This window comes from Dunckerocampus dactyliophorus, chromosome 21, assembly GCF_027744805.1.
Source record: "Dunckerocampus dactyliophorus isolate RoL2022-P2 chromosome 21, RoL_Ddac_1.1, whole genome shotgun sequence".
In the NCBI taxonomy this organism is placed as follows: Eukaryota; Metazoa; Chordata; class Actinopteri; order Syngnathiformes; family Syngnathidae; genus Dunckerocampus; species Dunckerocampus dactyliophorus.
Genome location: NC_072839.1, coordinates 999,553 through 1,013,848, shown reverse-complemented (window position 1 = coordinate 1,013,848; position 14,296 = coordinate 999,553). Strand labels below are relative to the sequence as shown.

General features: G+C 43.2%; 1 protein-coding gene across 2 annotated transcripts in view; it reads right to left on the bottom strand.

Moving 5' to 3' along the window:
* The window catches only part of LOC129173895 (partitioning defective 3 homolog), a 308,256-nt gene that overhangs the window by 169,266 nt on the left and 124,694 nt on the right, over positions 1-14,296 (bottom strand). The window contains exons 11-12 of one of the 2 annotated variants that reach the window (XM_054765212.1): positions 10,520-10,659; positions 10,172-10,300 (exon numbers count right to left, since the gene is read on the bottom strand). In XM_054765212.1, the coding sequence (XP_054621187.1) occupies positions 10,172-10,300; positions 10,520-10,659 (269 nt within the window). Of the gene's footprint in view, positions 1-10,171; positions 10,361-10,519; positions 10,660-14,296 lie in introns of both variants that reach the window. The other variant, XM_054765211.1, reaches the window with a different exon arrangement.

Here is a 14,296-nt window from a genome sequence, read left to right as displayed (position 1 = left end):
TTTAGGCAGCGGTTAAAGATAGTAAAATGACTTTGGATAGACCCTGACTCAGTGTGCGCGTTGAAGGTGCATGTGAGTGCTCCAGCGCACATTCCCACCGCAATGATGACAGAATAACCGCCCACTCAGAGCCGCGTTCCGGGAATAGCGGGCCACGGCAGGAGGATGAGAGAGCAGTGTAACATTTTCATTAGACAGGAAAAAACACTGCTCGCCTAGAATGAGCATGTCAGGCTGCCTGACAGGCCTTGCTGCATCAATTTCGCCAGCCGAAACTCAGCTTTTCTTCCTCAGAAGCCTTTTTTTCCAACGCTTGATACGTTGAACAAAGAGCACAATGATGTCAGCAACACAAAACTAGCAAATGGTGACGGTGATCTTATTTGGTTTTGTCTAAACTTAAAGGGTGAACGTGGGTCTAAATACATGAGAACAGACAACTTCACTCGGTGACTACAAGTTCACAGTCCAAAACACAGCATCACAGTGGAGAGAAGTCCTCACAACCCTGCTGCTCCTTTGAGTGGGGTTCCTCAAAGGGTGCTTTCACACCTCTGCAAGGGTCCCTTGTGGTGAAGAGGGAGCTGAGCCCAAAGCCAAAGCTCTCAATTCACAGATGGTCATGTTGCACCAAGCTGCGGGTCAACAACCTGGGGCAGCGACCTGGCCACTCTGCAGGACCACGTCTTCCCGCATCCATGGCTTCGAGTCCTGCGCCCTCAGAACCATCGAGAGTGTGCAGCGTTATGACCACATCTCCAGTGAGGAGCTCCGCCAAAGAACGGAGCTCAACATCCTCCATGTCCTTGCCCAGCGCCGTGCTCGCTGGCCAGGCCAGAAACATTCTGTTTACATGTACTGTGTTTACATGTACTGTGTACACATGTACTGTGTACACATGTACTGTGTTTACATGTACTGTGTTTACACGTACTGTGTACACATGTACTGTGTTTACATGTACTGTGTACACATGTACTGTGTTTACATGTACTGTGTACGCATGTACTGTGTTTACATGTACTGTGTTTACATGTACTGTGTTTACATGTACTGTGTACGCATGTACTGTGTTTACATGTACTGTGTTTACATGTACTGTGTACACATGTACTGTGTTTACACGTACTGTGTTTACATGTACTGTGTACACATGTACTGTGTACACATGTACTGTGTTTACATGTACTGTGTTTACACGTACTGTGTTTACATGTACTGTGTTTACACATACTGTGTTTACACGTACTGTGTTTACATGTACTGTGTTTACACGTACTGTGTTTACACATACTGTGTTTACACGTACTGTGTTTACACGTACTGTGTTTACATGTACTGTGTTTACACGTACTGTGTTTACACGTACTGTGTTTACATGTACTGTGTTTACATGTACTGTGTTTACATGTACTGTGTACACATGTACTGTGTTTACACGTACTGTGTTTACACGTACTGTGTTTACACATACTGTGTTTACATGTACTGTGTACACATGTACTGTGTTTACATGTACTGTGTTTACACGTACTGTGTTTACACGTACTGTGTTTACACGTACTGTGTTTACATGTACTGTGTTTACATGTACTGTGTTTACACGTACTGTGTTTACACGTACTGTGTTTACACGTACTGTGTTTACACATACTGTGTTTACACATACTGTGTTTACACGTACTGTGTTTACACATACTGTGTTTACACGTACTGTGTTTACACATACTGTGTACTGTACTAAGCTGCAGGAATCAGCTTACACAACAGGAAACCAAAGGGAAATCGTGCTGCCTGTGAGAGTACTTGTTGTTTCTTTTGACTCCTTTATCCACCTCAGAAGCTCCTCCATGATATCCCGCTTGTGAACGTACGCTGTGTAATCCACCAAAGATTCAAAGATTCAAAATATTGATTTGGAAGTTTTGTCACGCAAATTGTCCAAACGCTGCGTAATCAGTGACTTTATAGTGTGAAAAAAATGAGGTCCATGACCAAATGTGCAACAGAAAGCGCAGCATGTTTCATTTTCTGCTTTCGTGGCGACCCGAGAATTAAATCAACACCCCTGCCCTAAAAACAGCCTCATTCCATCATGCATTCCCAGTATCCTGAATCCCGCATCGAGTAACCACAGACACCCCCTCATTATGGCCTGCTCTCACACAACCACACCAACAAAGGAGGACACAACTAGAAACTGTTGTTCATTAGTCGAGCAAAAGAGCCCCCCCACCTCCTTTCTCTGCTTAATTGGCCTTTTTATTTTGTTTCCACGCGACTTCACTCGTCACATGCGAACGAGGAAGGTGTGCCGAACAGGTGCGAGGAAGCAAGAGCAACTTGGAGGAGAGAAACAGACAAATGAATCACAATTAGTTCTTTCATACACACTCCGACTCTTTGCACCTCGATGCCTAAAACAATTAACACTGCTGGAAACTTCTTTCCATACTTGGCCTCATTTGGTGACATAAAGGTCATTGGAAATAAATTCAAAGCGGCTAAAAGAAGTCAGCCATGGGTGTAATTGCAAAAGTGGCGCATGTGTGATAACTACTGTCACACAGAATTCCTTCAGGCGCTGTAATATTTTCTGACAAAGGGTGCAGATATTAAGCAAGAAAGACAAAAGAAATCCAGGATTTATTAGGTGGCTTCATATGGGAAACCAGGAGTTGCTTTAAAGCTTTTAATAGAAGATTCCTCCAACCTACCACAGCATGACAGGGAGGGCTCTGCTTTCTCCAGTAGTTCTGTACCGTACATGAACGACTACGTAGGCTTTATTGATCCTACGTTGTGACTTTGAATTCAGCAGCTTCACTCTCACGGCTTTTCAAACTATATTAATTTAAAAATCATCATTGTTTTGTGTCTGAGTACAGCCCTTTATTACACCAAAATATACGTATTTGGCAGGATTTTGCATATTTTGACCTTACATTTACATAAAATGAAGTGAAATACAAATACAAGGCATTCAGAGACACATTAAAAACATGATATGCACTGTATGTAGCATTCTACACTGGTCACTAGGTGTCAGTAATGGTACATTGATGACACAATCGCCACCGCAAGAAGTATCGCACAGAGCAGAAAGTAAACAAATCGGAGAGTTTATATTCTAATTTATTTATATCTTACGTGTCTCATTTTGTCTACTATTTTGGGCAATAGAAGTGTAAAGGTGACTATAGGGGTGTTATTTCATGTCTATAAGGCTCTAACAATGTTAAGAAATGCTTTTACATGGCCGTAAACACTTTTTCTACACTCCTCCTATGAGTATATTTGATTTATGAATTAGAATACTTCAAGGAAATGAATGAACAAGAGATTACTGTACTGAAACCTCAGGTCCCTGGATGAGGCACCCCCACTTACAGGACACAAGCGGTCAGAGGTCAGTGCTTTTCTTTAGGAATTGTATGAATATAAAGCGTGCCTCATGGCTAGCGATCCCACTTCTGACACCAGTGATCATGGAACAAATAGATGGCGTAGTACTGAGCTCCGGGCTCGTTGTCATCCAGGCTGTCCATCCAAATTTGCATGACCATTAGAGATTCTGACTGTAATCAAATGATTAATGTTTGTTAAAAAAAAGCTGCAAACAGATGATGAATGGAGATGAAAAGACGCTTAAATAGAACAGCAGCTGCAAAATTTGAATTCAGACGGCCATCATTCCAGGACAAGGGTGGCGGTAAATGTATTTGCTCGTGCACCCGCACGTGGACTCTCCAGCCTATTATGTGTTGTTGAAAGTCACTGAATCCCCCTTCAGGGGAAAAGTAACTGTCGCCACAAGTGGCCGTTAACAACCTTGTTTGTCGGCACAATGCGGCGGTGCACACCCCCGCTGTCTGCGCTGACAGCAAACATAATTACTGTACGACAACAGCTGCTGAAAAGCGATAAATGAAAACCGTCGGCACTGACAGGACGTGCTTGGAAAGCGGTTGGCCGGGCGGCCGTTGCCTTCAATAGCGTATCTTCAATTACGACCAAGCATGTTTCGCAACTCTCCACTTTCATCGCAGGGCTACAATTATAAGGCACAAAAATATTAGGATTTATTAGGATTTATGTTGAATGCAAAGCCCAACAGGAAAGGAGAAATAGATGAGATTAGCTGGTGGACCATCAGAACTCTTCTGAAAACGATTAACAAAAGTGACTTGCTGCTGTAATTACTTTTTTCCCTCCTTTAAGATGAATTATCCTAAGACATCACATGAATGACTTTTCTGGTAGGCTAGTGTTTAACTGGCCGTATTACACACAGCTTGGAAAAAAAACATGTATTTCATGAAGTATATTTCGGTGTAACATCTTTCTGTGTGCTAAATGTTAAATGTCTCATGTTACAATGTGGACTCCTCCAGTGTGGAAGTTACGGTTCATATAATTACGGAGGCGTGTCCTGTGAATGGTGCGTATGCAAATGTGTGTGTGTACATTTTACAAGTGCAGTAACATCTGCACACATTTTGTGTGTGAGATATACTGTATGTCAAAACATTGGAAGGTTGCAATACTATAGCACCTAGCACTTTAGCACTTGGGCGCTTTAGCACTTTAAGTCTGCCCAAATCCATGGTTCTGTCAAGTCCACGTGATTTATGCTTATTGTTTTTTTTATGTATTTTCTTTTTCTCTTCTTGTATGTCAAATGTTCCTGTTACTGTACTTTAACACCAACCTGCCCTCAGGTACTGAAGATGCAAATGATCCACTTGCATATTTACATGAAAAATGTAAATATGCACTGCTACCCATGACACCCCCCTGCACTCACACTGTGCTGCACTCACCCATGCCAACAAGATTTATCTTTTAAAATTTATGTGTGAAGCTAAAATGCTGTGTCTTTCGCACTTTATTAGCAAGAAGAGCGAGGCAAGAACTTCAGTTGATCTGATGATATTCACACCAAAGATGTGATGCTTTATTTGTGCATGGCTGCACGGCATCAAGTCACCGTGTCATTCATGCACTGCTAAATCCAAGTTTCTAATTGCATGAGTTGCATGTTTCCCATGAAGCTCCCAATCAAAGTGCAGATGACAGAGTTGAACTTAGCTTTGGGAAAATAAATAAGGATGAGTGACCTTCAGTCAATAGATGTTTCTGTTATTTGACTTGTACGACCTTCATCATTGATTTTGCAGGAGGAAGCTAGCAAGTCTTGGCAGAGGGCAAAAAAACAAGGTTTTTTTCTGTTTTCTCAAGAATGTTTCTCCTCTGTACAATAGGGGTGTCCCAGGATCTGTCATTCAGGACAAAACGGTCTTGAGATCATAAAATAATAATTAATCACACAATAAAAGGACTGGATCATTTCCTCGCCTCCAAACAGGCAGGAAGAGGGTTCACTCTGTGCATTGGTTCAGCACCTACACGCTTCATGAAACAGTCCTACAATCGCTTTGTCTCTGTGGGGGAGAACGGGCCGCTAGCATACACACAGCAAAAGAGCGTCACGTCATCAGGAGCGATGCAAGGTGACGTTGTTGAAGATAGGTGGGGAAAAAGATGTTTGCAAAGCCAAATGTCACAGCCCCCCTTTTGGGAATATTAACAATGGGCAAGCCCAGCCCATCGACACAAAGTGTCAGCAACCTACAAGGCAACACAAGAAAGTTGCCCACCTCAAACATATCAACCTGACCCACCTTTCCCATCTGAGGGGAAAAAGCGTTCGTTCTGACAGTCAACACTCACTGAGACGCTTGGTCGGGTAAAGTAAATACAAACGGAACAGCGCAAAATGGTTTGTTCACAGAAAGTCACCGCAAAAGAAAGGCTGCTCTTTAATACAGATGACAAGCCAGCATTTCAAGAAATGCTGCAAACGTCTGACAGACTGTACGCATTGCCTGTGACAAAACACACGTCACAAACGCCAATTCTGCAACTTTACAGAGTGAAAAATGACATATTAGAAAAATATTGCATTATTATATTCTAATTATTTATGATTACAACAGTGTTTTGTTTGGCCACAAAAATAGTCAATTTGTTGGACAAACCTTTCAAAATGCACCTGCATTATTTTGTGACTCGATTACATCAAAAAGTATGACTGTCCAGTCATAATTGTACTTTTCTTCAAATGAATGTTAAAATCTCATCTGGTCTCGTTGGCCTCGTGCCCCCACCCCCCCAACAGACATGTGAGCAACTCAAAGAAATGGGATTCATTCATGATTCATCACTGAGACAATCTGCCTCAATCACAGTGCGGCTGTTAAACCAAAATGTGGGGGATTCTAAACCGGGCCACCAAGACGGCGCCATTAGAAAGGGGCCATTAGACGGCTATAATTATCCGCAACACTGTCATGCGTTCGTCTGACGCGTCCCCGACGTTCTCACGAGCCATAAATCCATCTGTCACATCAATCAGAGGCTGAAATTAATTGCGCAATTAAGATTCTCATTGCTTGGCAGATACAGCTACTAATGGATCAGTGACAAGTGCGATACCATCATAAAAAGGGGATTTTAATGTACTGTTTAATTGCTCTTATGCGGACCACAGTGTTAGAACAGAGCCTCGCCAAGCCCATTTGTTCGCCACAGTTCAGACAGTGATTAAGTAAAAAAAAAAGGTCACTGAATGATGTAAGAGCAAAGAGGAACAGCACTTTTATGCGCTCGGGCTTCTGAGTCAGCACGCCCTCGTTGTGGGTCGGGTTGATGTGTCATGATTGAGCATCCATGCTGGAGTGACAAATAAGGGGTGAAGAGAGGCCAAAATGTCAGGCGTGTAGTGCAGTCGTACGCCAAGTCACCTTCAAAAAGGCGCTTGGTTGTGTATTTATTGTGAAACGCAGTTATTTTGTGAGAAAACATGCGTGGATGGGGGGCGAGCAAGTCAGGAGGATTGACATCAAGAACAGAAATACAATGTATAGATATTCACGTAGAGCTGTAATGTGGATTGGAACTTTTTGACTCCCTTTCATATGCAACCTTTTTCAAGTCTGTCACCCTCCAAGTCTCTGGGAATTAACCTTTAAATCTGTGGAGGGGCCGCCAAATCATTTCCCTTTCTTCTTGTAGTCTCTTGTAATCCTGCCTTAAGCGCACACGCCCGTGTTCTTTCTACCACACAGCTTTTGGCAAAGGCTTTCAGCACCCGAAAACGATGGCTTGGAACAGCGACCATTGTCTTTTCAAACTCCACCACGTAACTTCATCATAATGATAACATTACAATAATAACAATAACAATAACAATAACAATAACAATAACAATAACAATAACAATAACAATAACAATACTACTACTACCACTACTAATAATAATAATAATAATAATAATAATAATAATAATAATAACAATAATGATAATGCTAATGCTAATAATAATATTATTATTATTATTATTATTATTATTATTATTATTATTATTATTATTATTATTATTAAAATAGTATTAACATAATAATACAAAATATATTATGTTTTATTATTTATAATGATAATGAACAGTATATTATTAATAATAAAAGAATAATAACAGTAATACTACTAACAATAATGTCATCATACATAGGTATTAACACTATATTTCAATATTATATTGTTATTATTATTACAATTAGAAAGCTAAAATACTGATGTTCCTACTCAATGTCACGCTGATCTTTGACCACTCAGCCTGGCCTCAGAGAGAAAGACAGTTTGAAAGCAAGTGATAGCTACAGTATTGTTGGAAGTAAAAATACTCTAGTAATGAAAGAGCCATGCAAAACACAGCAGAACAATGCAATAATCCCTCCGGGGTGCACAGAGAAGTCCAGGAAAAAGCACAGCACTTCACCCAAACGATGGCCTGGCGGGAACATTTAGCATCAGAAAGCACGTGTCAATCACACCAAGCAAACCTTTGAGTGTCTGTGTGTGGTGAAGCACAATTGCATTTCCACTGAAGACGTGCCATAAATCCCAATCAAACACACACGCACACACACACACACAAACACACACGCACACACGCACACGCACACGCACACACACACGCACACGCACACGCACACACACACACACACACACACACACACACGCACACACACACGCACACGCACACGCACTGTAATTACCCACCATGCTTTTCCACCATCTTTTGCAATAACTGTCAGCGACAGAGATTTGGCCTCCTTATCTGATTTTTATGAACATACTTGTAGGGATTATTGAGATTTGTGAAAGCGGTGCTGGGTAATGTGTGACAGAAAGAGAGAGAGGGAAAAAAATAACACGGCGGGTGAGGCGAAGACAAACCTAATCTCCGGAGGAAAGTGATGAAAAATAGAAGTAAGTCTTGCAAAAGTTAACCAGGAGAAAACAAAGGGGAGGGAGATGATTTGGGCTGTCTTTTCCATGACAGCCCTCCTCTAATTCCGTCACGCCTGAGGAGCTGAGAGCACGGCCGCCACGCTCGCCCAGCACCACTCCGCTCACAAAGTGATTGTAGTTAGTGCACGGCACACACCGATATCAATCGGTGTTTGATGACAATATGATTGGGTTTGACGGCCTTGTTCTAACATTCAGACGCTGCAGCGTTTGACGGAGCCAGCCTACACATCGGGACACCCCCCTTCCGCTCGTCCAGGAAGACGAGTCTAAGGTCTGCTTGAGCAGCTCAGGAGCCAGGATGAGGATTAGCGGGGTGGGCGTGAGTTTGGCATCGGGGGCCTCTGGTCTGCCAAGTTGCTCTGACAAGCGCTCCTGCTGTCAGGGCCGTGGAGACCAAACTGGACGAGGGCAATCGCCTCACCATCTGGTCGGCGACAGCCAAAGTCACCCTGCGAGGAAGCGGCGTGTCTGAAGGCTTGAGTGTGTTTCTACGGGAAACGCCCGCGTGATTGTGATGCTCATCTCCTGGCTAGGAGGTGTCTGCATGCGTACATGGAAGGTCTGAGTGGATGACATCATTTTGTCAGCTGCAGATGCAGTGTGGATTTAAACGGGCCCGAGCCTACAAACCCAACCTTTCAGATTTCTGTAAATGTTTACATGTCCAGCTCTCATCAGCAACTGTTGCTCAGTACCGCTGGTTGCTTCCACCTTGTTCAGATGTAAGAGTTCTGTGCCTTCCAAAGGGCACTGGCAAGGTTGTTTGTTTTCCAGGGCGCTGAACACCTCACGTCACAGCTCCTTTGCTCTTCACGGAACAAGTCTAGTGTTTCATTAAGACAGCACCGTTTGATGCCAGATTCTCCAACATTGATCGATCATACGCAGTTCTTCTTTACTGTTTGCCAATGACCATTAGCATGTCATTAGCATGGGGGCAGTGGGCGGGAACCGACTCTCAATCCCAGACCAATCGCAACATTGTAGGCCTGCAAAACACGAGTGAAGAACGCCAATTTACCCGTACACAACTTCTATTTTATAGAAAGAAACTTCCTAGAGTGTCCTACTAGGATCATGTGCCATTTTAGATTCCATGAGCAGGACGAGACCCCAGATTTAGAACGACAGCACCAGTCAAAGGCTTGGACGGACTTCCCAACTAAAGACCACGCAAAGCATGTGCACGTTTACTGTACTTATGAGTGCATCAACGTTGGGCCATGACCTCGACTTGTTGGTCCTTTCATGAATACGCATGCAAAAGTGCACTTTTTTTTGGAATTGAACACACGTCTTTCTCTTCTCTGTGCGTTCTAAAGACATAAAAACGGATACAAAGAGATTGCACGTAATGGGACACACCTATAAAGCTCCATTTCCATAAGGTGAGCTGCTTATCAACCACATTGTTATTATTATGATTGTTATTAACATTGTTACGCCCAAGCACTACGTTACTGGCGTAGTGACACCTCGCCACACCGCAGCGGCTAGCTACTAGCCGGCTAGCTTCATGCACATGTTACTACATGCTCACAGCACGGATAGAAAACCTTGGAGAGTTTTTCGAGGGCTGAATAGGCGGAATGTGTGAATCCCATTACATCGCATTATTAGCTGCCTCGTGCTAGCAGTTTATCTTTATTATTTACGAAGCACAGAGAAGAGAAAGATGTGCGTTTATGTGTCACATAAGGATTGGGGATGATGGGCAAAATCCCCCCCAAAAAGTGCACTATTCCTTTAAGAGCACAGCGAGTGAAGTAAAAGATGGCGGGTGCGTACTGACCACTTCTCGAGGCAACAGGGGCTCCTCCTGGCGAGTCACCAACAGGTTCACGACCCCGCCCTTAGGTGCGGCCCGGAGCAGAGAGACCACCTCTTCTTGGGTTTTTCCATTCAAGTCCACATCAGCGACCTGCATCACGCACCTTCCTGAGTCAAGTGCAAACGCTCCAACACATTTGGCTGTAATGAACTAGGAAGCATCCAATGAGAGCTTCATCCATCATTTGTTCATCCATCATTTGTTCATCTGTCATTCCAATCGGAAGGTTCAAAAGGCTAATTAGATTGTGGCATGGAGTCACAACAATAAAAGCTCACTTCAGAATAAAATGCCGGCGTGCTGTCCTACCTCCAGAAGACGGTCTCCCGCTTTGAGTCTGCCGTCTTGGATGGCGGCCCCCCGAGGGAGGATGTTTTTGACATAAATAGGAGCACTGCCCCCAACAGGAACGTCTCTGGAAGTAATGCTGAAGCCAAGACCTTCTGGACCTGCCAAAATAACACAAATATACATCACGTACTCGCTTTGCTCAGTGATACTTCTTCATTTCAACTTTGAATGACTCGAGGTGGGAAGTGGGACATGTTGAATAGCGAACGTAAGCACGTGATGTTCCTCAACGCAACGTATTAAGCATGAAACTAACAAGCCACAGCAAGACTTCTTTGGCGGTGATGTCGGCTGTCAAGGATGATTTCAACACCAAAACACGAGAACACACTTGAGTCTTCCTCGTTTCCGCTGGTGACCTTCAAGTTTCAGCAAAGGAATTGTGAATGGCGGGTCTCGGGTCAAGCGGGTAAATACAATAAGTGACGAATCAGCAGCGCCGCGACGTGACCTTTTCTGCTGAATGACGACATTCGAATTTGTCAGAAAAAATGAAATGCTGAAATGTCAGTCAAGTGTTTATAATTACAAAAAGTACACTCGGGAACCGCTGGATGGTCCACTTGTGCTAAAATGTAACCTGCGAGTCCGAGTGTAAGAGGAAAGAATCCAGGAGGACAAACGCACCCAATAGAAAGTATTCTTGCGTGTTGGTGGACATAACGTGGGAGGACAACCATCAAGCTCCATCTCAACATCACAAAGCCTTCCCACGGAGAGAAACACGCTAAGAGCTTCTAAATATTTACAAAAAGAGCATGTCAGCTTTGTCATATTTCCACTTCACTCGTGGCTTTTTCCCAAATATGTCATCTGTCTTCTTAAATCATCTTCGTAAATGTTAGGACTCACGGGTGTCCAAGCTGTCCAGCGGGGGCCACACACTGAGAAGCGAAAGATGCAACTTTGCCACTTGGTTTTTAGTGAAGCAGCACATGCAGACGTGCTGAGAAGCTACAAGGAGCTCAAAACGCCAGCGATTCACCTTCGGAATCGGTGGACTGCTGACGTGTTTTCCACGATAAAACGAGTTTATTCTCGTCCGAGTGCGACTTTTGTTCTTCATTCGATGATGACTTTTTCTTAATATTTGGACTTTATTCCCATAAAATGAGCTGTTTGTTTCCATTTCTTGTAAATGTTCTTCTCGTAATGCTAACCTTACATCTCTTCAAACAATAACGTATTTGTCCTTTTTCAACGTTCTTACTGAAATCATACTTTTCCTCATTTTACAAGTTTATTCTCATCAAATTGCAACCGTTCTATTTTTTTCTCTTACTATTTAGACTTTACTCTAAAATCTCTGCTTTTTTGTGTAATTTTCCAAATATTTCCACTTTCCTCTCCTGTTTTGACTTTTGGTTGATTTTGCCATTTTTGCTGCTGTTGTTGGGTTTTTAAGTGTCCTTGTTAGATGACATTTTTAGATTGTCCTGCGGGCCGATAAAATCACAGCCATGGGTCGCAAATGGCCCCCGGGCCGCATTTTGGACTCCCTTGGTTTAACTTTCCCCCAACCAAATGTTCCAAAAATGACAACTTTTTTTTGTTTGGTTAGTTTCTCATATTATTATTACTATTTTTGTGTATTATTTCAACTGTATGCCATTAAAATGACGTGTTATTATTATTATTATTATTTAGTATTTTCCTCTTAACTCATTCAACACCAAAGACGTTTTATTCAACGTGAACGCTCGCTCCCAAAGACGTGTTTATACATCTTTTACGTTTTTTTGTGCAAGAGGAAAAAAGAGGTGATGACGCAACCCTCCGCTCATGCACTTCGCTTCAGAGCCATTTTAAGACAGGAAAGCGGCCACAAGGTGGCAGACGTGCACTGAAGAGTTCGGCATGGATCATCTGCACTATTAACAGCGAGAGAGCGAGAGAGCGAGAGAGCGAGAAAGCGAGAGAGCGTGGAGGAGTGCAGCGTGCAGAAGGTCGGAGGGAGATTTGAACGCGTGCGCACACGCACACGTTCCACATGTGAAAGCTAACTACGTAGCTGACGGTGTTGCATTTGCAAATAAATGCTTATTTTGTTGTTGTGTTGGTATAGTGGATTACACACTTGAGCTGTCACTAAAGCAGAACATATTTGTGTCAAAGTGAAAGTTATGCTTGAAACGTATCATTTTTTTAGTCAGGAACTGATATTTCCCTGAAACTTACTTATGTTCTACTGCTGATTACTAAAGAACGGAAAAAGGTAGAAACAAACTTTTTTCTTCTGCTGAAAGACGGGAGTCTAATCGTTCTTATCTAGGTTCCGTGCTTCTATAACCATACAACACGATACTCCGTGTGCCTTGAAAAACATCGTGTAAAATGGCCGCTACTGAAGGGCTTGCCTTTGGAAAAACGGCTGGGATTGAATGAGTTCATATTTCAACGTTATTCTACTAAAATGAAGTTGGCTTTCCTCTTGATATTACATGTATTGTGTACGTGTGTTTTGTTTGAGTGTTTTCTTGTCAAACCGGGTATATTTGGCGTAAGAGCGCCACACAGCCCGGACGCATTTCGCTCAAGCCGTTTGTTGACACGTACCTTTTTAAATCTTTCATCTCAGCAACATAATGCCTATAAATGAGTCATTAGGTTTGGAGAGGCAGATGCAGCCCCACTTTATCTCGCCGTCCGCGTTCCCAGCAGTGGAGTGTCAAAGTAACGTCATGTGCTGTCAGTGATTAGTATTCACGCCCAAGTCGCTGCTCATCTCACAGAGCTGTCAGGACGTCTGATCGCCCATCATGACCTACTTTCCCCAGTTTGTCTCCCTTGCAGTCTGTCCGACTGTCCCTGGTTTGGCTGACAGTGATTGTGTTGATGAAGACGAAGCACAAGGCCAGCCAAGCACGGCTGGCAACTTTTTTTTTTTTTAAGGCTTCAGCGCCCAAACAAGCATGCTCAAAGAGATCGCTTATAAAGTCAAAAAGTTGAGCATAGCTGTGGAATGCTGGTGAGCTCCGATCCTCGCGTCACCGCCACAACCACATCTCAGCAGACAGAAACGAGTCCTTGATGGAGAACATTCCATCCGTCAACGCGGTCGTCGTGAAAGTCACTTTTTCATCAAATGGCAGATACGGTGTCACACGTGCTGCCAAGCCAAACGTTCCCCGTAGATCATCCAAAATGGAAGCATGAATCCCGCTAATGAACGACAGAGCCCTCAAACCAATGCTGGATATGTCCAATCAACCTCCTGCCGGGGGAAGATCCAATCCTTTATGGCCTCCAATACGCCAATTAGGACAATGCATCTCCAAGAAGCCAGCAGTAATTGTGTCATGCTAAGTGTTAGCAGGCTACCAGTTAGCATTTCTAGCATGCTAACAATAGCATAGTAGCATTTTATGCCATTTTTATGAGTATTGACATTGGCAGACACTTGGCCCTATCATGCGAGGCTTTGCATGCAAACGTTAGCATCGCTGACATGCTAACAATAGCAAAACAATAGTTAGCATATCTAGCATGCTAACATTAGCATAGTAGCATTTTACGACATTTGTATGAGTATTGACATTGGCAGACACTTGGCTCTATCATGCAAGGCTTTGCATGCAAACGTTAGCACCGCTGACATGCTAACAATAGCAAAACAACGGTTAGCATATCTAGCATGCTAACATTAGCATAGTAGCATTTTACGCCTTTTTTATGAGTACTGACATTGGCAGACACTTTGCACGACCATGCTAGGCTTTGCATGCAAATGTTAGC